Source organism: Drosophila serrata, unplaced genomic scaffold (assembly GCF_035046125.1).
Source record: "Drosophila serrata isolate PLE 108 unplaced genomic scaffold, ASM3504612v1 contig_241, whole genome shotgun sequence".
Taxonomy (NCBI): domain Eukaryota; kingdom Metazoa; phylum Arthropoda; class Insecta; order Diptera; family Drosophilidae; genus Drosophila; species Drosophila serrata.
The window spans coordinates 4,108,521-4,134,769 of record NW_028257139.1 but is presented as its reverse complement, the minus strand read 5'-3'; the positions used below and the strand labels follow the sequence as shown (position 1 = coordinate 4,134,769).

Genomic DNA, 26,249 nt, shown 5'->3' with positions numbered 1-26,249 from the left:
ATCCCAAATAAAAGCCAAATACATTCGTTTGGTGACTTAATTTTCTTTTCAACTTATATATAAATCACGATATCTTTGACATTATGAACTAGCGAGATATAAATACATAATAACATTGATGACTAACTCGTGTAAGAAGTAACTTATAATAGGATTTTTAGCTGATCTTTACATATGACGTATACGTAACGTATGTACTATTCTGCAGGCCGGTCTCATCTGTTTTTCAAGGATGATTTCCGTTTTCTGTGGCCTTTGTGTCCGCCGTTGTTGGCCCTTGGTTAGAGCCTTCTTGTGGCGGCATGGTGAGCGTCACTGCGCCCTTATCCGTGTGCTTTATGTGCTCCATTTCGATGTCCGAACAATTCTCAGAGTTAGAAAGGGCCGAATCCATCGAGGTGACGGTCATATCCACAGCCTTGTCGCTGATGTTCGAGGACAGCAGAGGCTTCTCCACTGCAGGCTTTTCTTCCGCATCCTCATCCCGGTTGGGGGGCACGAAGTTATTGCTATTGATGTCCTCGATGGCTTTACGCAACTATTGAATGGAAATCGTACTATAAGAAAGAGTTTTTTACTAAATGACCCTGTAAATCTTACCTCCTTGAGGCCCACCACGCCTACAAGACGACCAATTTTGGTGACATAGGCGTGATTGATGCCCACCATGGAGAACAAGGAGTGCACCTTAAGTATGGAGGTGCGTTCCACCAGCTGGAAGGGTGAAGGATCGATATGCACATTGGCTTTTTGCAGATCGATGGGCTTCAACATCTCCTCGAGCTCCCATTGCTTCTGGTCCTCCGGCGACATGTCAATGACACGTTCCCTGGGCTGCAAATAAATATAAATTATATTTATTTAGAGTAAGCAATTGAAAAAAAGGTAAGTTATTTGTCCCAGACCTACCAACTGCACTGACTTCGTCTTTTGTATGCTCTTGTTTTGGATTAGTCAAAAACAGAATAGATATAGGGTTTTTAAGGATTTATTTATTATATTATTCCTTGGGTGTCTTCCATAATGAATATAATCACATACCTCCCCTTCCGTTTCCGGATTCGTCAGTTCATCGATATCTTCAATGGAATAACCCATTCCATTTAATTCTTTGGCAAAACATTTCTTACGCGAAGGCGAACTCTGGTCTTCGACTTCGTTGGAAAATCGGATTTTCGTGGACCTTTCTTTGGGAACTAGATGTGGCGATCTATTTACATCTGCTACTTTATTTGTTTTAAACTTAATGCCTGGCCGATCTGGCGATGGGCTGGACTTATCCCCATTATTTGATAATGCAATTTCCGTGCTATCAGCAGGCTTTATGAAAGGCATAATATTTATTTATTACTTTAAAATTTAGTTCTTCCTTTGATATCTCTAGCTTTTCTACAACAATTAAAATCATTCTATGCCTTACCAATGTTGTGGGTTCCGTTGAAATAGGGTTTACTTGCTTGCAGATATTAAATGGGGTTAACATTTCTCTTTAACATTTTTTCAAATATAACTAGATACTTGATGAATGACAGGAGATGGAAGCTGGTTAATGGTCAGGGGACCTACTTACCAGCATAATTTGATCGGTTACAAAATCCCAATTACTTTGTGCATGCTTGAAATCAGAGATTCCCAAATTGGAATACCGGAAAAGGCGACCCAAAACACAAGATAACCCTCATTATGCGTCAACTTACCAGCTGAACCTTTTTGGAAACACCCGGAGTGCTTGGCGTGCGCTGGACCTCCACCTCGTTGTGGCTGGCGGCCGGTGAGATGGAGCCCGTTTCCGGATCCGGCTGGACGTCCTGCAGCGTGGTGGACTTCTTGAAGATGGCCTCAAAGGCCGATCGGATTCGGAACTCGGAGTTCCCTGTTATCGTGGTGTATGGAGTGATGCTAGGACTATGGGCCAAAGGCTGCGGCGTGTAGGTCTTTAGATTAAAGGAGTTGGTCTTCTTCAGGATGGACTTCCTAGGTGCCAGGGAACCGTGCATCGTCTCTGCTCGCTTCTTGGGCGGCAGCATCTCGTCGTTGGCAATCTGCCGGAGGCTGAGAATGTCCGGAGCAGGAAGCACTTCGAACCGTGATGGTCGTCGCATCTTCAATTCCACTTCTTGCTTCTTCTTCTCCTCCTCGAGGGCTCGCTCCTGTGCCTCCTTCTGCCACTTCTGGGCCACCTCCATGCGCTTCTCCCGCCCGATGTGCTTCTCGATCATCTTGATCAGTTCGTAACGCTGCACGGAGCCCAGCAGGATCATGTTATCCGGACTGTCCACCAGCGGCAGTGACCGCAGTGTCTTATTTGCCTTAAGGACTTCTTTGAGCTTCTGGTAGGAGATGCCATGCCATATGTACTTCACGTCCCGCACCATAAAGTCCTCCACGAATATGCTGTACATGCCGGAGCTGGAGGGCAGGAGATCGGGCAGGTACGGCAGCTTCTTAATCAATATAATACTGTCGTAGATCGACGGTTGCAGCAGTGCCGCCACGGCATTGGCCACCAGCACAGCAATCATCACCGGCACCACATGCGTAATCTGGCCCGTCATTTCGAAGATGATCACCGCCACGGACACCGTGTGCGTCACGGAGCCGGAGAAGGCGGCCGCCCCGACGACGGCATAGCCCCCGGGCATGATGGGCGACAACCGACCGCCGTATCGGACGCCATGTGGAAAGGTAACCGCCATGAACTCGCCCACCAATCGGCCGAATCCAGCACCGATCTTGAAAACCGGAATAAACATGCCCGACGGAACTGGTATTGTGGAGGCGATAATGGAGAACATGAACTGCAAAAGGAATTAGGATTTGGTTAGTATCAGGGTTAACTCCCTACCAGAGTAATTCCTACCGTGAAAAGGGTGTATATCACTAGGTTTCCAAACACGCTGGTGTAGCCCGTCATCCAGTGAGTCACCACCGCCGCCTGCTCCACGGTCAGGTCATCTCGCGACCAAGTGAAATTACTGAAGAGCTGCGTCACCTGCTCGTGAGTGCTTAGCTCACCGGCCAGGAACTGGCCAGTGCCTAGGGGAAACGATATGCTGGAGACCAGCAGAGCCAGGAAGCCAGGATACAGGAAGCGACTGAAATACTTACAAATTAAACCGAAGGAATCTTCGAGATCAATGGAAGATAACTTACTTCTTCTGCAGGAACTTGTTCATGCGCTTATTGGAGCGCATGAAGAGGACGTATCGCCGATGGACCCACACGTAGGAGGCACCACCCAGGCCGCAGACGAGTCTGGAAAGGAAAGTAAACCCTTAGACCCTCAAGAGATCCTATCCCTTGAACCAAGTACTTACCCAATCAAAGCAAAGACGAACAGCTCCTGGGGATCGAAGGGGAACTCAGTGGTGAAGTTCGTGAGGAACAGAGCCCGCACAGTGTCGGCATTTTGGAACCAAACAGCCAGGAGCCGGAAGACAGTGGCGCCGCATACCGCTGCAAAGAAGCCGCGCCAGTAGTTCCGCACCGCAAAGTATGTGGTCGTGACCTCGATGCTGAAGAGCACACCTGTGGGAGGATTAGGATTAGGAATGGCTCGAAAAGGGGCAAGGGAAGAGCATGTAGATATCTACTCACCACCAACGGGAGCGGCAAAGCAGGAGCCCACACCAACGGCACAGGCTGCCGCCAGCATTTCAGAGTTTCGCGACTCATTCTCATATATGCCTTGGAATGATGTGACAAGTTTACTTAATAATTGTGCTACAATACTTGCTATATGTACGAAAGGACCCTGGGGAAGCACGGAGAGAGATTGAGATACGGATGCGAGGCATGTAGATTTTCCAAATTGCACTTGCTGCGCCTCAGCGGCATGTGGCATGCAGTGTGAGATCAATTTTTATACTTACTTCCTTTCCTAATGGCATACCGCTGCCCAGAGTTGCCGTTAAACCAATCACCTTGGCCACTAATGTCTTAAATGTGAGATACTCTTTCAATTGAACGCCGCGCAGTATGGTCTTCATTTCGGGTATACCGGAACCTAGACACAGGTTTTTTGATTGTAATTATATGTACACATATTGATCATACTCGCAGGGATTAGTGAGTAGTAGTAGTAGTAGGAGTTCAGGAGCAAGAAGCTGAGTTGTTAGTGGTTCGAGTATTTAACATACAGACACAGGGGGGCACAGTTTCTTTTTTGGATGGTGCCAAGAGTGCTTGGAGTGGGCAGCTGCCGGAGTGCAGTGGTACTATGTATGGGTCAATATCTATATCATATTTTCAGTATTTAAAATTAACGAAAAAAAACCCTAAGAACCTAAGAGATCTTTCAGAGCTTTTGGTTGTGGGAGAAGAGAGCCTTAGTCCACTGGGGAATTGTTCATACAGACTTAAATTCGTTCAGTTCGTTTACCCTAATCAACCATAGAAGTAAAGTAAGTAAGCACAAAATTCATACAATTTCTACAATTTTGGAAAACCGATTTCAGTTTAAGAACGTTATGAGAACACTTTGAAGGATCATTTAATTTTTTTACTCAAGCAAACTACTTTTGAAAGGGAGCTTAGAAATTAAATATGACTGAAAATCAAATATATTATTAAACTGGAAAACCATTGTTGTTTGCAGTTGGAAAAATGATTAAAACTAAGCTGAAATATTAACTACTTGGCATGTGTGAGTGAAATATTGAATACACACGGTGGAATAAAGTCTATAACTACATCCTAATATAATCAGTATGTATGCCTTTTCTGAAATGTGTTAGATTTTTCTGGTAAAAGTATATCATTGGTTAGTTGAGCAATTGGTTATATTGGGTGGGAGAACAGTACTACATAAACTATCCAATAATATGACATGATATCTGAAATCCTGGGACTTGTTAATCAAAACTCTTACCTATACTTTGTGGTGCGATGAGATGGACAAAGCCGGCCGAGAATAATATGAGGCAGACTGGGAGCGAGACCCATGCGATGTACTGAACAAAAGGCTGTGACGTCAGGTCGCGATACAGCCAAATGCGCGCTGGCGAAACATAGATATAAAAACGTAATGGGTACTAAAATCGGGCTAAAAAAAATCGATTTAAATTCAGCACTACCGTTTGTACAGATGGATATGCCCTTGTCCATGATGAATGAGAGCAGCGCCATTATGATGCCCAGCAGCGCCAGGAAGACCCAGTCCTCGCCCAGCCGGGCTATCGTGTGCTTCCAGATCCATGAGGACACTCGCTTCGCCCGCGTCGAATGCTTTCCTAGCAGTTCCTGCAAATATTTCCCAGCACTGCTGCTTTATAAACTGATACGTTCTCGAGGATCCCCCACGGATGGGGAAGAGACATGGGACATATGGGGCCAACTTGTAAAATTACTTGGCCAAATGGGACATGATGATAAATATCTCTATAGATCATACCTTAAATATTTAGTTTTCTCATATAGTTTCCATTCAAATCGAGAGCAAGTTCGTGAATAATAATAAATATCTGTGAGTGGATGAGAGATGCTACAGCGTTCTATTTTATTTTACCTTATTCCTTTGTTTATCTTCCTGCTTTCGTCGCTTTTCGAGTATTTTGAGCTTTCTGGCTTCATCCTTGGCAAATTCTCCTAGATCTTTGGTATAACGACCATACATCTGTGAAGGGAAATTGATTTAATTAGTTAACAGTTAAGAATTATCAATAAAAGCTTTAAATGTACCTATTTTCATAATGTTATTAACCTAAAAAGATATATTTAAAACCGAAAAAATACGCTTTTTGTTGTGTTTTGTTTTAAAAACGTCTGCACAAAACATTTTCTAGACAAATGCCAAGAGCAAGAGAACTGGTGACAATGTAGAGGAAGTGCACACAACACTACACTAAGAAATAAAGTTATTGATTATTGTTTTAAAATTATAAAATTAAGTAAAATATCAACAGCATAACTATATGGATGAACATAGAGTTGAACTAATTGAGGAGTATCTATTTTGAAGGAAACTTATGTTAGGCCTGTCTTAATTGAAGAATAGATTATAGTTTTGAACATTACACATTTAATTCATTTATTATTTATTTATTATATATATTTAGGTAAACTATGCACCAACGGCTTAATTTACTTTGTAGAATACTCAATTTTCCACACACATATGTATTTAAAATTGCATTTGTTCCGATAGTGAATCAAATTTATTTCTGATTTGAAGGACAAACTTCAGGGTAAATTCTTGCTTTGCGTGTTCTTTGAGGGTCAATGTAAGAGTTCTATTATGACAACTGAAAAACAAGTACCTTTGTGTTTATTGAAGAATTAAATGTTTTTATAAACACTATACAGAAAATAAATTATAAAGAAAGCCTGAAATACTTAACATACTTGGTCATAAGGAAAGCCCAAAGAGTGCATTGTAAAAAGTTCAGGCTTTAATATGTTCTATTACTAAAGATATTAAAGAAAAAGTAAATAAAGATTATAGCATTTAACGTTGACCTATTTTAAAATAGTTTCCTTGAAAGTAGAGCTGGTAAGCTTTCTATGTTATATGCAAACATCAAATTTAAATTGATAAGCATTCATGTTTTTCCAGTTTTAGTACAAACTTTTTAGAGTTTAAGGGTACTTTTTGACTCCATTTCATTTGATTTTAAATACTCAGCATTTTCTGAGTCATGGCTATAAAAAGGATTTTAGAATCCCTTCAGTTTGCTTACACAGAATAAAATTACTTTGCCACAACCCTTTACCAACTTATGATATCTTCTGTTGAAAAAAAAATTTCTTTAAAAGTGGCTTTCCCATATCTTATGTTATATTGATTTGCTAGTGGAAAACTTCAGGGTGATTTCTTTCTGTGTTGCGCTTTGAGGGTCAATGTAAAAGGGGGTAATGTGTGGCGCTGCAACGCTACAACTGCTGGCCATGAACACGGATGCGGACTACGACTACGTGGCCCTACCGGGAGGGGGCCACTCACATAGTAGAAGGCCTCGATCTCGATCTCAATCTGATTCTTGTCATCGCCGGGCGGATCGATGCTCTGATTGCGATGCTGCTCCTTCTGCTTGGCAATGATATCATCCCAGCGTTGGCGCACGGGCGTGGAGTGGTTCTTGTGGGCGCGCTCTCGCTCCTCCCTGCGCCGATAGTCCTCCCGATTGATCAACAGCTCCGGCTCGAAGGCATATTCGCGAATGTACTCATCCTGGTGCGAGTGGCTGTTGTTAAACATGAAGCAAGCGATGCACACGAACGAGGTCCCGCACTCAAACTCAAAAATCGCACTCAAGTCACGTCACACAATCACAGTTTGTTGCACTTTGCTGTTGCTGTTGCAGTTGCAGTTGCAGTCACACGAATTCGGGCGGCGGTGGCGGCCTTTGACATGCCCGCGGCTGTTGTTGGCTGTGGCTGTTGGCCGAATATTTGTGTCGCATCTTGTTGGCCAATATTATTTTTAGTTCTCGGTTATCTCGGCCGCCGTGGTGGTAACGTACGATGAGTCCCCGATTCTCACTGCCAGACGTAATTAGAGGTGGACGACGCAGCTGCCCTTGAGCCCCCGTCTCGGAAATGCGGCGGTTGTAAAATTCATTGCAATTTTATTTATAATTATTTCACACAGCACCCCATTGCATGGGTTTCCTCGTATATAGATTTTTGATTTATCGAACTGATCCCAGAGCACTCTGGCTTTCCTATAGCTGCCTTATTAATCCGCCATTCCAAGCGGCCATTATCTATCTATTGATTTCCGATCTCGCGCGACTTCCGTCCGCCACGAAGGAGGCTTCTTGCGGTGGCGTAAACTTTTTTGAAACTAAACTGACTTGTCGAGCTTTCGGCGCTCAGTGTGTGTGGAAAATTATTGAAAATTTTCTTTTGGCTAGACGCTGCGCCAGGGTAGCACGCTGTGTCGAATATTTTTAAAAAACGGCCCAAAGGAATACTTATTCAAAAACAAAAAAAAAATACGCAATGTTTACACAAATATGAAAATCGGGGAGGAATTGTTTTCAAATTCTGTCTGCTGGCTCGGCCATCAAAAGCAAATTGCCTTGGTATTTCGAAATGGCTCATAAATTTAATTGCACGATAATGTATTATCAATTTAAGATGTGCTCTTGAAATAATGTTTCGGGAGTTCTCTATAATCAAAGGGGTTTTTGCACAGTGCTCACCTACTGTTGGCCTTTTCACCTCTTTTCCGGCACCCTACTACCCTTAGCAAATGGTAATAGTTGTTGCTTGCTTTAAATATAATAAACACTATTCATTATAATCGGATTAAAAATAGCTAATGTCTTTTGTCCGCTGCTTTGTCATTCGTCGCACTTTGCTTTTGCATTGCTTTTACAGAGGGAGGACCCCAGATGCGAGTAGACGCGGGAAAATGGCCCAGAGTCAACTGGCAAACTGGCAGGAAAGGCGGCGAAAGCGAGCGAAAAGCTTGGAAAACCATTCAGAAATCGTAAAAAGTTTTTTGTTTTGATCGATGGTTTCACGGCAGATGTGTGTGTGCCGAATAAAGTGCAAATAAAACAGCGTCTGGCTACATTTCAATATCGTTAAGACTCAAATAATAAACAATTCGAAATTGCGAAAAAAGTTATAAATATAGCATACATTTCATTGCAAAAGATACAGAGCGAATGAAAGGGGGCGCGTTTTATAATTGTTTCACTGAGCTCCATTTAAATCACTGTTGATCTGGCATAATTTTGTTTTACAATAGCTCAACAGATGTTCGCGAAATATAAAAATAAAATAAAGATATTTTACGACAGCCTTTACGTGAGCATTGATAAAAAGTACGGACGCTCTTTGCGTCATGAAAATTGGGTAATAATAATAATATGGATAATCAGACTTATTGGTAGTACTATCACGACAATACAACACATAACAAATGTCTATATATACAGTCAAGTTAAAGATTGTTTTAAAAAATTTGTGTAATCGAAAACTAAGATATATATAAAGAAGCGAAAGCCAAAAAGTGAGGTTTAAACGAAATTAATCAAGTCATTATTTATTATTAAATAAATGATTAAATTATTACAAATTTAATGGTTGATTCCGTCATGCAATAAAAGTTTGTGTGGGATTCACTTAACCCCAGACAATAACACAAAGGCTTTTTAATGGATATGGATTTCTTGGAAAATTAAATCATATTCTCTAAAGAAGTGTTGTATTTTAAAGATTAATAACAAAATAATAGTGTCTTAGGATATTTATTGATTTAAAATTAATTTTTGTAGGTGAAAACATTGATTAACTTTCAATATTCCTATATCCTTTATGTCATTTTATTCTATTTATATTTTTACTCAAGAGAACTGGAAAAACATCGATCCTTATAACTTCCTTCCTATTTTATTCTATTTCCCTTCATATTTTATTAATACTATTAAAGTACTATATATTAACAAAACGGTCTTGAGTTTTCTTCATATTAGTTTCATATTTCTTTCTTTCTTGAAAATCAGTTTCTTAAATTATGACCGCAGCTGTATGAGCACTTATAGAAAGCAGTATGCAAGTTCCTGAGACAGATATATGTACATATACTATATAGATAAGACTTGATTGCCCTGTGTTGCCAAGCAACAAATTGGATTTGCTTTTAACTAATAGTAGTAATTTCATTTCACAGATCCCCTGGATTTTTGGAATGCTTACTAGAGTATCGATATATCCGATGGGATCATCGTCATCCGAGGAGTCCGAGTCGCGGGCATTTTCGGCTGGCGGAGGACACGGATAGAAGGCATGCGACTTGATCTTCGGCTGGCGCTGGACATGGCGGAGTTCTTCCTCCATGGAAATGTTACTGCTGCGCCGCTTGCGCAACTGGCAAATGAACTTCTCAAAGTCCGCCCACTCCGAGTCCACCAGCTCGACATTCTCCTCCCCAAACTCCTCATCGTGGATGATTCGCTCGACTTTCTGACTGTTCCGATCGCGATTGCGATCACGATCGCGGTGCCGATCGCCGAAGTAAACCATATTGCAGGCGTCAGCTATATCGGATCGGGAAAGGGAACGGAACTTCGGGACAGGTGATCGGATTTAATGGGTTTATAGCAGTTCAACGCGTTCGATGGCGCACTATCAGAGATAGGGGCGATACGGACACGATTTCGTCACATCCATGGCACAGATAGGGCTCATTTTTCCGAAAATTCAATTCCGATATGGGTTAGATATTCCCGGCCGCGTGTGTGACCCGGGCAAAGTTCTCAGTTCAACTGAATAGTGTGATGAGAATGGCGACCGATCCGGTGCCGTTTAAACTCAAGATTCCATTAAATTTAGTACACAGACACCGACGCACTCGTCTGGACGGTTGGACGGTCGTCGGTCGATCTTCCCCCCGCCTCAAGTCTCAAGATACACTTTATAAGTAGTTCACATCTACGAGTACGTATGAGCCAGTGAGTGACTCTCGAGCGGTCAAAGTTTGCGTGTAAACATCAATAGAATTTCATAAATTTAATAATCTGGGGTCTGCTCAACGGCAAAAAAGTGAAAATGCCAAGCGCTTGGTTGACACTAAACTCGTACAGTGGATTGGGAGTAGCGCTTATTGGTGCAATTTATATAAAATTTTAATTAAATTAAAAAAATGGAACTTGTTAAGAACATAAATATGGGATATTTTATCCATAAGTAATATCTTCAAAGTTCCTGAAGCTCAGCATGCACTAGAAAATCTCAAGTAATGAGTTGGAGATATAAATGATCTAGTTATAAGATTTACCATGATTGTTTCAATGGTATTAGAATTTCCTACTAATACATCCTGGTATTAAGTCAACAGAATTACTAAATAAAGAGGAGTAACTTGTTCCAAGCTAAATGATCCTTGTAAATTAAAGAGATCGCCTGATTTTAGAGAACCTTCTGTAGGACTTAGCCCACTGTGTTGGATCACTTAAGCCGCATAAATTGTGATTACTTGCTTTAATAGTCTCAATGTGTAGACTAGGCATTGGGTCACATGTCTTTGAGCATCTCTTGGATTTATCATATTTAAGTGAAGCCGTTGTTTTAGTACAAGTACGCCTGCACTATTTTAAATTTCATTATTATTGCTTTTACTATTATTGTCTTGGTCAATCTAAGCTCCCTTCCCCCTTATAAGCGATAAATGTAGCCCTAAATGGGTATAGATTGTTAGTTGGAATATATACAGAGTGTTTATTCCACAATCTTTTCAGTTTTATATTTTGCACGAAAGTAATATAGATAGGAATAAACCAAATCGTCAGTTTAAGAGCGACAGTAAAGAGAGTGAAAGCCTTATCACTTTCTGTTAGATATCAGTGCACTGCTTCACCCATTAAGCAGTGTAGAAATCGGGCATTATGTTTCTGTTAAATTGTGATTGTGTTCCAGAATGCTAAATAGGTGTTAAAATACAATTCTAAAGAACATATATTCATATATTTAAACTGTCTTTCAATATCTGGCTAAACTGTATAGGTTAAAATGTTCAATGATCCACATAAGTAATCGTACTTCTTGACTACACATTCCCTTTTATGTTATTGCCTTAAATCAATATGGATTAATGCTTGAAATAGTACTCCTTAAATATAAATAAATGTTTGTCAAATTATTAAACATTTGATGAATTCCAAACATCCTGATAAACTTTTATAGTCTTCACCTATGTATCTTGAATTGGATTTGCAGAATGTTTCCAAGTAATTTGCTTTCAATTAAATTATATCAATTTCTTAATATACAGTGTTTGTTTAAGAATTTTTAGGGTAGTCCAATTAAGAACCAAAAGATAGTTACTATATATCAGTGTATCTAAGCACCTCCATATCCCCTCATGAGTTTCTTGAATCTGCTTTAACTTTAATAAAAATCTATAAACATTTCTCTCAAAAGGGCCTTGATCAAGGTTATATGAAATTATCGCGACTTTCTATAGAACCATAAGCCAGAGTATGTAATGAATATCACATGATGTCTCCAAATTACTAGGAAATATGATTTATGTGTCATGCTCAAGGAATTGAATTAACTTTGGTATATTAATTGTTCCTCAAATCAAAGTTCAACCATCGCACAAGCCTTTACAGATATCTCAATATATATAGAGAACTGCTGTGTTTGCCATTATATCGGCGATATGATAATTTACTTACTTTTCTGTGAGGTGACATTTTCGAGCTCATATGATAGAAATTAGCAGGCTTGCGATAAAACAAAGTGATCTTGGCTAAAACTGTGTGGCGACTGGGGAGCCAGCATCTAAGGCGAAGCTAGAGACACCTCCCAATCCGCCAGAAGCTGCGATAAGGGCCGAATGGGAACAACACCTGACGCACAACCCCAAAAGGATGAAGCCGCAAAAGCTACCGAAATTAATTAAAAATTGAATCAAATCTTTGGGCAAATATCGCGTGTGCTTAGCATCTCGCGGTGTGTTGTATATGGGCCACTCGCCAAGATCCATGGCCAAAAGATAAATCCCCAGCGCGTGAGCGCAAATACCAGGCCATAAAAAATATATATAATTTACTTTATGATTCGAGCAAAAAAGAAAACATATCTCTATGGCCCATTAAAAATATTATTTGCAGAGCTCATAATGGATGGGAATGGGAATCCAGTCTGATGGTAAAGCAATAGAGCCGTCTTATTTGGGAAAACCCCAAACAAACTAACTAAATCGAAGTGATTATTGATAAAGACTTGATTTTGATGGATGGATTGCGATAAGAGTCAAGTGGATAATGCTTTATTTGAGCTATCGGAGAAGCAATTGAGAAGCTTGAGAACCTCATTTCCTTTCATAAATTGCCGTTTATTAATTAAGAATATTTGTTTTTTTTTTAAGGTTTATAGCTTATTTCAAATTTGTTGCTCAAGTGTGTGGATAATTTATTTTTATACCCTTGCAGGGTATTCGAATTTTTGTGAGAAGTAGAAGGAGTCATTTCCGAGCCTATAAATCATATATAATCTTGATCAGCATCAATGGGCAAATCTTTTCAGCTTTATTCGGCAATTTTCATAAATTTTCAAATTTTTTCAAAAACAGGAAAGGGGTTACATCGTTAAAATTTTCAAAAATTTGTAAAAATTTAATTTTCTTAAAACTTTAAATCGAGTAAAAATAGTAAAGTAAAAATTATCAAAAGGCAGCTTTCCGAATTAAAAGAGTTTTTTAAACTTTATATTTTGTTAATTATCGATTCAAAGAATACGAATATTTTAAACTTAGTTTTGATTGATTTCCGATTTGATCTAATAACTCAATCACAAACATCAAGGGTATAAAAACATTGGCTTCCCAAAGTTAGTTTCCTTGTTGGTTTTTAATTACATCTGTCAAAAGATAAGCTACATTTTTCCAGATTTATTGTTGTTAATATCTGAAGGTGTTAATTAGAATGTCTCAGATAACTTGGGTTTGCGTTGGTTTTAACTGGACTAAAAGGGAAATTCATTAATAAACATTCAGCATTTAAATAATAAACCAGAAACCCTTTGTTTGACTCGTGGGAAGTTTGCTTAATATTACAAAAAACCTGATCAGCATTATCCTCAGGCAAAATGGTTGAATCATTCGAATATTGTTCAGACACATGACAGGAATTAAAAAACAACAAACAAAAATTGAGCAAATAAAATGAAAAAACAACTAAATAGTCACATGTTAATCACATGAGCGGAAAAAGTAAAACAAGAAAACATGTTTGTAAAGGCATATCGAACGGAGTTATACCCTAACTGAAAATGCTTAATTATGTTTCCTAACAAATGCTCTATATAGCATATGGTATATCGGATATATAATGCATAAAGAATGTAGTTTTTCCCCTTAAAGATTCACAGAATAGATATACCAATACTTGCTTAGCTTTATAAGATCAAGCAAATTCTATCTTAAATGCTAAAGAAGTTATATCTGGCTTTACAGAAATATATATAAAAGAGTATTCAGGGATAAGTGTCAGGTCTTAAATTGGTCCTAGTCAACTAATTATAATCGAGTAAAGCCCCCGTGCTAATAAAACCAACTGTGACAAGGTTGGAATTGCCGAATCTAAGCGCCATACCGATATGTTTATGTAAATACAAATATAATATACAGCAATTTATTATTATCAACTCGGGAGTTTCCAGGCAACCAATTACGATAAAAAAAAATTAATAACAAACAAGTGATGGTGTGGGCTGTGTGGGTGCTTTAATGCAAACACATTTGTGGTCTTTAAATAGATAATTGTATTTTCCTATTAGCACGGGCATTTACGGCTCTGTTAATAATCGAATATTTATTTGATTTTCGTTGAGGAAATTCGCCATGGCATTACGCTATTTAAAAGATTAACACTTGATGCGCTACCGTTATAAGTATTTGCCACGGCAATATATAGCAAAGTTTACGCTTATGAATCGGATTGCCATTGTAAAACAATCAATCAATTCTCGAACAATAAAATTGCCGTCGTGATAACTGACCGATTTCAGCGCCGCCCTCAATAAACCACATCAACGATAATCGTAACTGGGAACTAAAAAAGGTGTTGTGATTCATAAAAACAAATTGAAATTAGCGTTAAGTAAAATATGAAGCTAACATACTGCAAATTTAGATAAATCATTATAAAACATTCACTTTCCTATGTCTTTGCTCCCTTGAATACAGAATAGAACTGACTCACATTGAGATTATTGTTTCACAAACTGAAGAGAATATTTTGGTTTATTTTTTAGCATGAAGAAAAATTGATGTGGAACCTGAAAGCTAAAAATGGGATGCCGGGGGAAATTCGAAAAAATATAATGGAAAACCAGCATCGATTCTACTTTTCAATATAGGGAACTATGTTTGTATTTATGATATTGGCTAGCATTGGAACAACATGCCTTTGATCAGCCAGATCAGTATTGGAGAAATATTGAGAACCGAATGCAACTAACCGCAAACAAACAAGTCAATAGAGAGTGACGCCGTGTCAGGTGATAGCCATCTTGATATAAAAATGGCTTATTATATAATCTGGAATTAATGATGATCGAAATTATCTTGAATGGGTAATAGCGTAAGCTATCTCGATGCTAGATACTAGATGAATCTTTAGCTATTAGAGGGGTTAATGAAATCTTGATAGCTTTAACAATAGTTTAGGTTTCCTGTTACTTTGTATGAAGATCAAAAATTCTTTAGTAACACTTTTAGCTAAAATTAAATTAGCTAAAATTACAGGGAAAATTACTCAATACAAGTATGCAAGCTATTATATTTATTTAATCAGTGTTTAAACTATAGAAAAATGGTCATCTTCATCCTAGATAGAAAAGTATTAATACCTATCTTAGCCAGGGGAATACGGTAATCAAGTAAAGATAAAATTTCTCATGTCTCTAGATATCAAATACTGAATAATATAGTATTGATTGTCATTTAATTTCTATCTTCTTATCTTTGTCAGATTTATAACTTTATTTCCTAAACTATAAGATATGATTTAATTTCCAGGACATCCCTGAACAATACTAGGACATATGCTCGCCCTCTTTTCACTCACCAGTGTGTGGGTATAGCCGAGACCTCCTTCCTCGTCATCTCCCTCTGGCAAAGGACTTCCAGGAGTCCTGTCATGATGATGGCCCAAGGACGAGGCATTGGAGTAGGTGCGCAGGGGCGTTAAGCGAGCTTGTGGCGACGGAGCGATGAGCAGGGTCTGCCCTCCATTTTTTGTCACCTTCATCTTCGGCCGGCAGTGCTAAGCGGGAACTCGGAAGTGAAATATCTGAAGCTCGATCTCGATCTCGATCGCGTCAGCGGCTGTGGCACACAATGCAAGCGGAGGGATTGCATTCGTCACTGGTGCGTGTGTCGTATGGCTTTATGAAAGCAAATTCCTTGGTCTCATTTGTGCATTAAATTCAATTATCTGCAATGCGACGAAGTCACAAGACCACTTCCTTTTGAATGACCACTACTTGGGAGTGGAGTTGATCCGCCGATCCACCGATCCGCCGATGTGACCGCGGCCAAAGATTATTTATGAATATGCTGCTGGTGCTGCTGGTGCTTCTGGCAGACGGTGACTTGGTCTGGGAAAACTGCTGCTGCCTCTGATAGCGATACTGAATCCGATTCCGATTTCACAGCGGCCTTATCTGTGAGATCACTCTTTACTTTTGTCTACACCGTTGGCCGAATCCGGCTGGCGATAAGAGTGTGGCCTATAAGACTGTGTACATCTCAAGTGGCACACTTAAGTGTGTGAAGGCTTAATTAACACCGGTAAAGTCACAAGCAGAATCAGTGGCAAAATGGCCCATCAGGGAAATGTATTACAGTTTAATTATCTTCTTATCAGGAGCTATCTGGGGGAGGAGCGGGCGCTGGTTGTCAGGTGAGAGAGTGGCTGCAACGAATCGGAATAAATCAATATGAAATACGGAACATAAACAAACGTATCGCATCGTATCGGCTAATGAATTCTCCATGGGCCTAACAAGCTGTGCAAGCATCTCTCAACTGATAAGTGCCGCTAAAATGGGCAAAATAATAACAAAATAATAACAGGTGTATAACATGCCGGTGAGCAGGTAACAACATCAGCGGTTAATTCAAAGCGGCACGATATGCCAGCGATTGGAAACTGTATTTTACTTTGCTCATAAACGCTCATCACATTCGATTTCCGATTTCTGTCAGGTTAGATTAAAGCTGAGAATAGGAATTATATGGAAATTTGTAAGCTATTAATTTAAGTTTGTTGGGAATATAGTTAAGATGCAGGTCATAGTAACAAAGAGTAATAGTAGGTTAACTTTTCTTTAAGTCTTCAAGGAGCAATTAGTTTCTAGATTTTCCAATAATTTTATATGAAGACGTGTCTCATTTATTTTGATTAATTTCCCAACTGAACGATAGACCTCACCGTAACATATATACTCCTGTACATATATGTTAGCCTTATCATTGGGACAACCTGACACTAAATACTACATAGAGCACAGGAGCTGTTCTGCCGCAAAGTGGATTATGGCGGAATAATTTATGAGGGTATTATTTGCTATAAACGCCGAGCTCCCATGACCAACTCTTCAATATAGAAAAGATTTATTACATTATTTTAATCTTTTGTCACTATTATGGCGCCTATTTTTGCTAATTTATTGGCTTGCAATTCTCATTGATTTGACGATCGTTGTGGCCCTTAGAATCCTCAATAGTAAGTGGAAAGTGGTTTTATCAGTCTCTCTGGCACTGATTTCTGAACGAAATACATATAAATGAGTTTACATATACGAAATACAAAATGTATTTTTCCCCTGTTTTTGTTTTGGATTCGGCAGAGACCGAAAACCAGATGATATTCATGACGAATTTAAATGGGTCTCAAATTATAATTTAATAGCTTTTGCGAGTCTTTGATTGGATTCGTGTTCATTCGTAATACAATTAGGGCTATGCATTGGATTGGAAAGCCTTTCAATTGAGAATGCACGTTCCCTGAATTCTTTGGAAACACTTTGAAAGAGGAAGTAAATTCTTAAACGCTGGGAAATGGGAATGGGATAAAAAAGGAATGATTCGCATAGCTAAAATGCTTTAATAATTGCAAATCTGAGTCAGGGCATTACGACACGGATTTTGCAAAGCACTCGAAAAGCATATATAAACACGAGGGCACACACATTCGAGTATTTGTTCTAGCAGATAACAGAAACCTTACACTCTCCGCCGGGGGAAGAAGAATCTTGTTGAAAGCGGAATGGGGCCAGTTTCAAGTCTCTGGAATACTATATATTTTTTTTAATGGGGCCTTAAGCCATCGCCCCTCAAACTTAAACCCTAATGAATTACCCATACTTAAGATTTCTCTCGAATCTGCAGAGTGCTCGTCAACTGTTGCTGTGGGTTAAAAATACAGCACGAACATATTATTGTTCCATAAGTCTAAACAAAAAACTCAAAGCTTGCCAAAAATATACCTAAATTATTTTGCAAACACAACAGAGGCCAGAAGTAATTCGTTCACCAGTAGTATTTGTAGTAGAGCATTCGCACTATATAATTATATGTGTATATGTTATGTTTTTGGGAAATTTTTCACGCGGGGATTCACATTCCACCTGAGGTGAGAGGTTTCTGGTTTGTTTTGAAAGTTTTTTCTTAGCCACATTTAAGCCCAGCTAAGATACTCCCTTTGACTGGGCTCATTGTACTCGGTATAAAAAATCAATTAAATTGGCGCAAAAGATGCAAAAATGAAAACGTCACGAATACGAATGCGAATAATGAGAACACAGAGACCGACACCGCCGGAGTCGCCATCACCTGTGCACACCTGTAGCGCGTGTTTTGGTCGCCTCCGTTTTGTTGCTGCTGTTACGGCAATCGCAGGCACAGGTTCCACATACCAAGTGGGAAGTGTGGGATGGGATTGATTGCACTTGGTAGAACTTAGGAACTTGGGATTGATTCGATGTGACGATGGATCCGTTCATCGGATCCCCACAGAGTCTGTATCACAGCGCGGCAATTAGCATGGGGCGATAGCGTCGGAATATTATTGGAGAATTATTGGAGAGCAGCTACCGATGTCAACGCGACCGCTTCGCGCTCTGGCATTGACTGGCGTCGTCGTCGTCGTCGCCGCTGTCGTCGTCTGCTCCCGCTGCTGCTGCTGCTGCTCATTCTCGCCAAATAGGTGTTGTGCTGGAGTGGAGCCACTGCCGCTTATCACCCGCAGTCGCGGTCTCGCTGACGGTCTCGGCCAAGATTAATGACGTCCACAATGTTACAGTATTTTCCATATTCGCTCGCTCTCTCTCTCTCTCTCTCTCTCTACATAAGCCCGATCGTATCGATCAGCTGACTGATTGACAATTTGGGGCGGGAACTTAGAGCCTTTGGTAATGCCTCACACAGCTCACCTGGGCTAGGATTTCCCCACATCAATGGGTTTATTTGGCGGAAAATTCTACTTCCAGAGAACGGGAAACAGGAGCTCGTAACAATTCTCCATACGTAGCGCTTATCTCCATGAAGTTCTTTATGACCCCAAATAAAAATCTGTGTGTGTTCGAGTGTGAGAGCCCCTGGATTTGACTTTTGGGCGAGTTTATGAATGGGATTTGGAGGGCATTATACAAATTCTTCACGGACACTCTTTGGACTTGGTCTGCAAAACAATAATTAAAATGTATATTATAAGATTAACAGAAATATGATCCTCCAGGCAATATTCTAATAATTTCAAAAATAATTTGAATATTTACAAGTTGGTTGCATATTTATTGAATTATGATTCAATTACATAGCATATAAATTATATTATATAAGAATTACTTTGAATATCTATTTTTAAACTGCTCGTTATTATGGAATTTTTAGATCATAAATACCTATTTACTATCTTAAAAGATGCTTTTTGTCTTAAATTTCCAAAACCATTGTCTTTCTTATCGCTTGGGATACGATGCCCTCTTCATTATTCTTGATCCCTGGATTATCTTAGATTGCAAGTGATTCGGTTTCTTATCTTATAAAATTCGAAGAAATCTGTTTTGGTAAATCATATATCAAGATAATGGCCGCTTTGTGAAAAGTTAAGTAGTCAGCATTATATATTATGAAGCTTTACCGTTGAGAATATTACGGATATTTATCTTTGTTATATTATTCACAGAAGGTAATCAATATAGGATGATATAATAATAAAGTTACAACTTTTACATAGGCCTATAATATATGTATGTACATGTGTACATATCAAGATCAAAGCCGGGAATTTTTTTACAACAAACTAGACTAGACTAACGCGTTTTTGTTGATGGGTTTCCCTGCAATCCGAAAACTCTTAATTTATTGCTTCCATTAAACCGGCATATGAACGCTTGTTGCGCAAATTTTAAAAATCAGCCTCTAAATAAACAAATCAGGGAACATGTTTGATTCATTAGCACCTGCTATGTGTATAGCGACGATATACGAGGGTGGAAAATATGACGGGAATGTACGAAAATACACAGTACCGGGTAAGGTAACAATTTATGAATAGCTGCGATAATATATAATGCCACAAGTCAGTATATTATTTGAGTCAAAATTAATGGGGTTGTTGAAAAATATTTTCCTCTTTTACCTGAAAAAAAACGAAACCGTTTTCTTAGAAAAAATAAGGGAATACTTTATGTACAATAAATTTATTGGGGCATCTATTTGTTAGTCGGCTTGCATCTTTCTTTTTTTTGTGGCCGACACGCGCACCAAGCAAGGTCTATCAAATAGATACAAGTAATTAACATGATATCATTTCTGTATCTTAACAAAGGCTAAAAAAACTGAAGCCATAATTAAGTAAATATTTACCGCGAAAAAGAAAAGCTGTGTCACCGCGTCGCCTGTCAAAAAAAAACTGAAGTAACTTTGAAGCCGCCGTCGGGCGTCAGGTGTCTGCCAAAACCCCTTCCGAGAGTATAAGTACATTTAAATACGTTTTCCTTTAACTTACGAGATCTCACAACCCGCCGCTGGGCAAATTTCCTGATACTACGTAATGCGTTATCTATTTTCAGCATACATTTTATTGGTACAATTATGAGAAATGATCATTGGATCAAAATAGACACACGAACCTTTATTGACAGGTCGCTATCTATCTTTCTATCTATCTATCTATCGCGGCTGAGATACTAGGCTGTCAACGGCGCCTTAAAGAAAGTGATATGAGAGACCCAGTGGACTTTTGCCTCTTCTCTGTGGTTCGCAAATGGCGTAAAAGCTAATGAGATATCATTAACTTGGAGAACCGGAGACGAAAAAGGCCCTAAAGCCTTATAGTATTTAAGCGATATTTACGTTTTTAACTAGAACTAGAATCTCAAGGAATTTCATATGGAAAATTCCTATCTCAAAGTATCTTTAAAATAATAATAATATACATCCATATATCCTCTTGACATCAGCTTAGTTTGCACAGTTTATAAAGTGAGCATGTTTACACGTTCATTCTCTGTAATGACTTGTTATTTATTTAATATAATTTAAATATGCCACTTAGATAAGGCCCAAATATTTTGCGATCCAAATTCATGTAACCAAAAAGCTTTTACACAAACGACGGGCATAGTAAAAAGAATATAATAGTTTAAACATTCATACATTCGTAATTAATTTACCGATTTTTTTATTTGCTATAAAAAAGCTTTGATTAAGTACCATTAAACTTAAAAGTAAAAATTCATTAGCTATACGAGAATAAACTTATAAAATTGCTGTATATCCAAATGCAACCCCTTAGTAACCTCTTCTTTCTCATCATTTCGTATTTATTTTCCCCACGATTACTTTTATTGGTGCGGGGAAAAACTCGTTCAATCGTTACACCCACATCATGAGTTACGCTTAATGTATATTTCTTACATAACTTACCTTTGTATTCAAATTATTTGTCGATCGTCCGTGTGCTAGAAAGCTAATGTCGAAGGCAGTAAAGCAGCTGTGTACCCATAAACTATCCAAGACCAGAGCGGAGGCTGCACAGTTTCTCTTTCCGCATCACATGGCATTAGTACTTAGTACTAAATACAATTACCATTTTGTGTAAAAACAAAAGTTTATTTTTAGAAAAACTTAAATTTACAATTGAAACTTAGACATAAGGATTGAAATTTCTAGAGAAGAAATACATACTTAAATAAAACAGAGTTTCTTTCTCTTTCATGAAGTATATTGGCTTGCAATCATCAGTGATTTGCATGTCTGACCATGTCTTGTCTGTCCAAAATTCAGTTGGTTAGTTGTTTGGTGCAATACGTGGTTTTAAGGGTGCCTTAGCATTTTATAGTTGCGGCTTGTTCATAATTTTATTAAATACTTGGATCTACATTAATTTCAATGTAAACGGGACAGAGGAAGAGCTTTAGATGCGTCGCGAAAAGTTGCCGCCACCGTTTCCGCCGCCATTATTTCCCATACCACCTCCTCCATTGCCGCTGTTACCTCCGTTACCGCCGCCGTTGTTTACATTAACTCCTCCTCGGGTCTTGCCATCATAGAAGAGCTCAATATAGCGGGAGCCCATCTGCTCTCGATGCCGTTTCATGGCGACCTGAGAATCCTCATAGGTGTCGAAGTAGGCATCAGCAGTGCCGCTGTGCAGACCCTTTTTGTTGTAGTTGATACGCACATTGGCTGGCCGGATGGGCTCGAAGAACTACAAAGAAAAGGTGATTAGTATCTCCAACATAAGGTCAAATCATAACAAGGAATTTACCTTGAAGACATCATTTTCAAAAGAGGTGTACGGAAGTCCTCGCATATGAATGGTGTAATGTTCGACATCATTTCCACGGCCTCCGCCAATTGGCCCAAAGTTACCGCCACCTCCAGAGGTGTTTCCGCCGCCAAAGTTGGAGCCATTGTTGAAGCCACCACCTCCGCCGTTGTTGCCACCTCCGAAGTTCGAGTTCCCGTTTCCATTGTTGTTGTTTCCTCCAAAGTTTCCAAAGCCAGAGTTTCCAAAGTTGCCGCTGTTGTTGCGACCGCCGCCGATTGGTCCAAAGTTGCCGCCGCCGCCGCCACCTGACGAGCCGAAGTTGTTGCCGCCATTATTGAAGCCTCCCCCATTGTTGCCACCAAAGTTGGATCCTCCATTGTTGCCGAAGTTGTTGCCTCCTCCAGGGGAACCGAAGTTGCTGCCACTGTTGAAGCCTCCGCCGCCGTTGTTGTTGCCGCCAAAGTTACCGCTTCCATTGTTGCCGAAATTTCCAAAGTTTCCTCCGTTGCCACCGCCTCCGTTGTTGCCACCAAAGTTGCCAGTGTTCCCGCCTCCGCCGCCACCGTTGCCGCCGCCAAAGTTGCCGAAATTACTGGGTCCAGAGTTGTTTCCGAAATTCCCGCTATTTCCCGGGTTGTTGCCAAAGTTTCCGGAGTTCATTAGGCTGGGCAGATTGTTAAAGCCGAGCATGTTATTAGCGCCAACACCAAAGTTGCCATTGTTGCCCCAATCTATGTTGTGGTATGGATAAGGTTACATTAGTAATGCATTTTAGTTAAAAATTTAACTTAGGAGCTGAAAAACTATAAGTAAGATATAATTGTAAGGTAGGAATAGATATCGGATACTAAATTATATCAAATTAAATACTGATCTTTAAGAGGTCATTGCATTAATGCAAGATATTTCTTTCCTTATACAGTTAATAGTAATGCAATACACAGTTATATTAAATATATAAAAATTTTACCATTGCGTCCGCCGCCGAAATCGTTGCCACCTCTATTGGCGCCACGATCACGGATATCATATGGGCCTGGGCGTCCACCGTTGCCACCGCCGCCGCCTCCGCCCGTGGCTCTCTTCATCTCAGCCACTGAGCTGCGGAATATCTCAATATACCTATACAAATTAAACCAGAAAGGATAAGTATATTTATAGTTGTAATTGCTTGGTAGATGCTAGGGTCGGTGGCATTATCTTTTGATCGTTAAGTGTAAAATTCGTAGAATCAAACCATAAATGCAAATGCAATTTAAAAATCTGAATAAGCGCTTCACAAAATTATCGGTTATAAAGACTTTGAGTTCATATTAAATGTTGTTAGAATAAGCTCGTGTTGGCGCGTTTTCAAGTACAAGTATTTAGAGCCCCACCAGACCCGTAGCTATGGGAGATTTCTTGCTAATTGATTGATAGTCGGTGACTGAAATAGAAATTATTTATGATATAAAGGTAGTTTTTTTATTTTTAAATTTTATGAATATATTCTATGAATAATAATTGGTGTTCTATTTGCCCTTGTGTGTTTCAACAAGTTCACAATTGATTACCACTTTTAAATATTTTTTCTGTTTTTTTGTAGTAGAGATATGATGAATAAGAAACCCACCTGTGCCCAATTTTTTCCCGATTTCGGCCCAAGGCTTGTTCAGTGTCATCCTGGCTTTCGAACTGAACAAAAGCTTCCCCAGTTGCACGACCCCTTCTGTCCATAACAAAAAGTATGCCCTCCCGATCCGTTTTGATTTCCAACCCTGCCCATGACGATAACCAACAAAGATTTATACAAATATATAGATTTATATATATATACATTAAGCAGGAATATTAAGCTTAGATAGAGAGAAACAGAAATACAGAGGTTGATAAATAAGGTTACAGTTTGGTTCTTGCATCGCAGAACTTTGGCAAGTATTCGGAAAGAGCAAATTTTCTTTTAAAAAATAAAAATTGTATAAATGCAGCCGCGTAAACAAGGTGGAAGGTGTTGCAATCGAGAAGTCCCGACCACAATGTACACTTCAGAACCCAGTTCCAGAAACTCTCGTAGATGTGTGAGTGATGATCGGAATGTTACCCGAAAATTCAGTGGGATATACCAACAAACAAAAATGAAGTAATTTACCGGACCAAACGGACGTGAATTTATGGGGGAGCTGCGTGGACCGCCAACCCCACAACAACCACAGAGGCAGGGGCCCAAATCGAATGTAGAGTTTATGCAAGTGTGTAGTTAATATGAAAAGTGTAAAGTTGAAAAAGGGGCCGCAGACCAAATCTCAACGAAGTGCAAAAATAAGTACATGCGGTCAACCACTGTTTGTTCCTTGAGGGTACCTAGAGTACGGAAAGTGTGACAGAGTAGTGGAAACTCACCCGAGAAGAACTCCTCGATCTGTTGCTCGGTGACGGCATATGGCAGACCACGGAGTTTCACCACAAAGGCATTCCCATGGCCGCTGATCTTCCGCATGGCTTCCTTGGCCTCTTTTGGTGTGGCGGTGAAAACTGATCAGAGAGAGGAAAGGAAATTATAAGAATCTATAATAGTTGTTATATTTTTGTTCTTTTGAATGTCACCTTAAAGGCCTTGATAATACATATATTATATATTTTTGTTGCAATTATTCTTGATTAAGTTTCGAGATAATTTTGCGGTTGTAACCGCCAATGACTAAGTGCGATTCTTTAGCAAACCGCTATACTTTCAGAAACCTCAATTTAAATTTAAAAAAAAAATAATAAAATAAGTGCAAAACCAAACCGGATTTTAAAATCCCGTGCTTTTCCTAATCAGATAATCATTTCCTTACAGTAATTCTCTTAGGGTTGTAAAATGCTTTAATTATTAAAAACGGAAGCGATTAAGTGACATTTTTTGAGTCATGTTTCCGAATCGTCTTAATGGTGGCGATTAACAATCAAATTTATGCCAAACAACGAAATATGAATATGAAAACTGTTTTTAGTGAATAAAAAATAGTAGAATAGGTAATTAGAAAGCCCTGATACTTGTAAAATTTAACGAACTAATGGTAGAAAATACAAAGATTTTACATAAATAAATCTAATAAAAAAGTATCTATTTGCTGAATAATAGTAATTTTAGGTACAGTCAACTCCATTAACAAACCCTCAATGTAGCGGTGTCCCATGCTGGCCTTGTTTAGCTTCCGCGCCTCCTCGACGTCCTCCTGGCTGGCCACCTCCACATAGGCCTCGCCAGTATTCTTGCCATCCACCCGGCTGGTTACCAGATGAATGCCCTGCGAGCCGTTCGTCACGTTCACATTCTCCAAGAAGTCAAGGATCTCTTTGTGCGTGGCGGACCAAGGCAGGCCGCGCAACCGAACAAACTTGGGGCTTTCACCAACGTTCTCGATCTTCACATTGCCGCAGTCGCCGTCATATTGATCATCATCGTCCTGCTGCTGGTTACTATCGTCGTTGTAGTTGTCGCCATTGTCCTGCTGGCCGTAATTATACTGCACGTCAGCGTTCGCCATTTTCTGGGAAGGAGATGGGGAACGTGAATAAGCCGGATGTATCAAGTTTCGTTGGTAAGCATAAGATTTCGGTTCTAGTACTTCAATTATTGTAAATTAAAACCAAGCAAAATGCCTGGCAAATCCGCCGGTTAATTAATAGCTGCGTCGCCTTCGAATTCTAACACAAATTTTCGCACCGCGTTCGCCATTTTGGATTTCATCCACCCTCGCACAACGCAAGAGGTTATTGCAATGCTTTTGCACAATATGTACGCGTGAAACCAGTTGCAGTTTATACCGCCTCGACTTAATTACCTTTTCTTAATATCTTGCAACTTTATGTAGCCCCCGTTCCTTATCCAGATAGTCTATTTTTCACGATTTTTCTGAGAGATTTCCCGGAGAGCACGCGTCCAATTTTCCTCTAGAGATGTAAGAAATATATCGATATTTTATATAAACAAAAGAAGCTGTTCACGATATTTTCTAGCCCTTATATCGGAATATCGATATC

The 26,249-nt window shown here is 39.4% G+C and overlaps 4 protein-coding genes and 1 long non-coding RNA gene across 9 annotated transcripts; 1 reads left to right on the top strand and 4 right to left on the bottom strand.

Annotated features, from left to right (window-relative positions):
- Nucleotides 1–23: 23 nt before the first annotated feature.
- On the bottom strand, nucleotides 24–1,661 carry LOC110188747 (chloride channel protein 2). The gene is made up of 6 exons (XM_020958588.2): nucleotides 1,571–1,661; nucleotides 1,421–1,456; nucleotides 1,042–1,320; nucleotides 910–939; nucleotides 601–834; nucleotides 24–538 (listed from the first exon to the last, which is right to left on the bottom strand). Exons 1-6 carry the CDS (start codon nucleotides 1,574–1,576, stop codon nucleotides 227–229), a joined length of 897 nt encoding a protein of 298 aa, XP_020814247.2. The 5' UTR covers nucleotides 1,577–1,661; the 3' UTR covers nucleotides 24–226.
- A 27-nt stretch (nucleotides 1,662–1,688) lies between these two features.
- LOC147643923 (chloride channel protein 2) lies at nucleotides 1,689–3,655 on the bottom strand. Its single transcript, XM_086832033.1, has 5 exons — nucleotides 3,598–3,655; nucleotides 3,318–3,528; nucleotides 3,154–3,255; nucleotides 2,861–3,095; nucleotides 1,689–2,798 (listed from the first exon to the last, which is right to left on the bottom strand). Exons 1-5 carry the CDS (start codon nucleotides 3,653–3,655, stop codon nucleotides 1,689–1,691), a joined length of 1,716 nt encoding a protein of 571 aa, XP_086688159.1.
- Nucleotides 3,656–3,662: 7 nt separating this feature from the next.
- On the bottom strand, nucleotides 3,663–18,668 carry ClC-a (chloride channel protein 2). Of its 3 annotated transcripts, XM_086832003.1 has the most exons (7): nucleotides 18,309–18,668; nucleotides 15,528–16,376; nucleotides 5,507–5,614; nucleotides 5,076–5,260; nucleotides 4,871–4,999; nucleotides 3,873–4,006; nucleotides 3,663–3,754 (listed from the first exon to the last, which is right to left on the bottom strand). In XM_086832003.1, exons 2-6 carry the CDS (start codon nucleotides 15,708–15,710, stop codon nucleotides 3,940–3,942), a joined length of 672 nt encoding a protein of 223 aa, XP_086688129.1. In that variant the 5' UTR covers nucleotides 15,711–16,376; nucleotides 18,309–18,668; the 3' UTR covers nucleotides 3,663–3,754; nucleotides 3,873–3,939. The 3 variants fall into 3 exon arrangements, with proteins under 3 accessions (XP_086688129.1, XP_086688127.1, XP_086688128.1); XM_086832001.1 differs by lacking the exons at nucleotides 15,528–16,376; nucleotides 18,309–18,668 and adding an exon at nucleotides 9,649–11,411; XM_086832002.1 differs by lacking the exons at nucleotides 15,528–16,376; nucleotides 18,309–18,668 and adding an exon at nucleotides 6,941–7,917.
- Nucleotides 7,785–9,092, top strand: LOC147643922 (uncharacterized). The gene is made up of 2 exons (XR_015271466.1): nucleotides 7,785–8,197; nucleotides 8,323–9,092. It is a non-coding gene; the product is annotated as an uncharacterized LOC147643922 (long non-coding RNA).
- Nucleotides 18,669–21,562: 2,894 nt separating the features above from the next.
- Nucleotides 21,563–26,193, bottom strand: glo (heterogeneous nuclear ribonucleoprotein glorund). 3 transcript variants are annotated; one of them, XM_020958463.2, is made up of 7 exons: nucleotides 26,051–26,193; nucleotides 25,381–25,756; nucleotides 24,624–24,755; nucleotides 23,857–24,001; nucleotides 23,215–23,366; nucleotides 22,242–22,975; nucleotides 21,563–22,181 (listed from the first exon to the last, which is right to left on the bottom strand). In XM_020958463.2, exons 2-7 carry the CDS (start codon nucleotides 25,751–25,753, stop codon nucleotides 21,888–21,890), a joined length of 1,830 nt encoding a protein of 609 aa, XP_020814122.2. In that variant the 5' UTR covers nucleotides 25,754–25,756; nucleotides 26,051–26,193; the 3' UTR covers nucleotides 21,563–21,887. The 3 variants fall into 3 exon arrangements, 2 of the variants coding, with proteins under 2 accessions (XP_020814122.2, XP_086688126.1); XM_086832000.1 differs by lacking the exon at nucleotides 23,857–24,001 and having other exon boundaries at nucleotides 26,051–26,184; XR_015271464.1 differs by lacking the exons at nucleotides 21,563–22,181; nucleotides 23,857–24,001 and having other exon boundaries at nucleotides 22,439–22,975; nucleotides 26,051–26,191.
- Between the last annotated feature and the right edge of the window lie 56 nt (nucleotides 26,194–26,249).

What these genes read in the sequence shown, in the direction of transcription:
- ClC-a (XM_086832001.1), bottom strand. Translation starts at nt 9,975, where the DNA reads ATGGTTTACTTCGGCGATCGGCACCGCGATCGTGATCGCAATCGCGAT. An exon ending in TCGGATATATCGATACTCTA is followed by an intron (nt 5,615 to 9,648) that starts GTAAGCATTCCA and finishes TTCCCTTCACAG; the next exon opens with ATGTATGGTCGTTATACCAA. An exon ending in CATCGCACCACAAAGTATAG is followed by an intron (nt 4,007 to 4,870) that starts GTAAGAGTTTTG and finishes ACCTGTGTCTAG; the next exon opens with GTTCCGGTATACCCGAAATG.
- glo (XM_020958463.2), bottom strand. Translation starts at nt 25,753, where the DNA reads ATGGCGAACGCTGACGTGCAGTATAATTACGGCCAGCAGGACAATGGC. An exon ending in CGGGAAAAAATTGGGCACAG is followed by an intron (nt 23,367 to 23,856) that starts GTGGGTTTCTTA and finishes TAATTTGTATAG; the next exon opens with GTATATTGAGATATTCCGCA. An exon ending in TTGAAAATGATGTCTTCAAG is followed by an intron (nt 22,182 to 22,241) that starts GTAAATTCCTTG and finishes TTTTCTTTGTAG; the next exon opens with TTCTTCGAGCCCATCCGGCC.
- LOC147643923 (XM_086832033.1), bottom strand. Translation starts at nt 3,655, where the DNA reads ATGCTGGCGGCAGCCTGTGCCGTTGGTGTGGGCTCCTGCTTTGCCGCT. An exon ending in CTTTGCCGCTCCCGTTGGTG is followed by an intron (nt 3,529 to 3,597) that starts GTGAGTAGATAT and finishes ATCCTCCCACAG; the next exon opens with GTGTGCTCTTCAGCATCGAG. An exon ending in TGATATACACCCTTTTCACG is followed by an intron (nt 2,799 to 2,860) that starts GTAGGAATTACT and finishes TTCCTTTTGCAG; the next exon opens with TTCATGTTCTCCATTATCGC.
- LOC110188747 (XM_020958588.2), bottom strand. An exon ending in ATCCGGAAACGGAAGGGGAG is followed by an intron (nt 940 to 1,041) that starts GTATGTGATTAT and finishes ATCCAAAACAAG; the next exon opens with AGCATACAAAAGACGAAGTC. An exon ending in AGACGAAGTCAGTGCAGTTG is followed by an intron (nt 835 to 909) that starts GTAGGTCTGGGA and finishes ATTTATTTGCAG; the next exon opens with CCCAGGGAACGTGTCATTGA.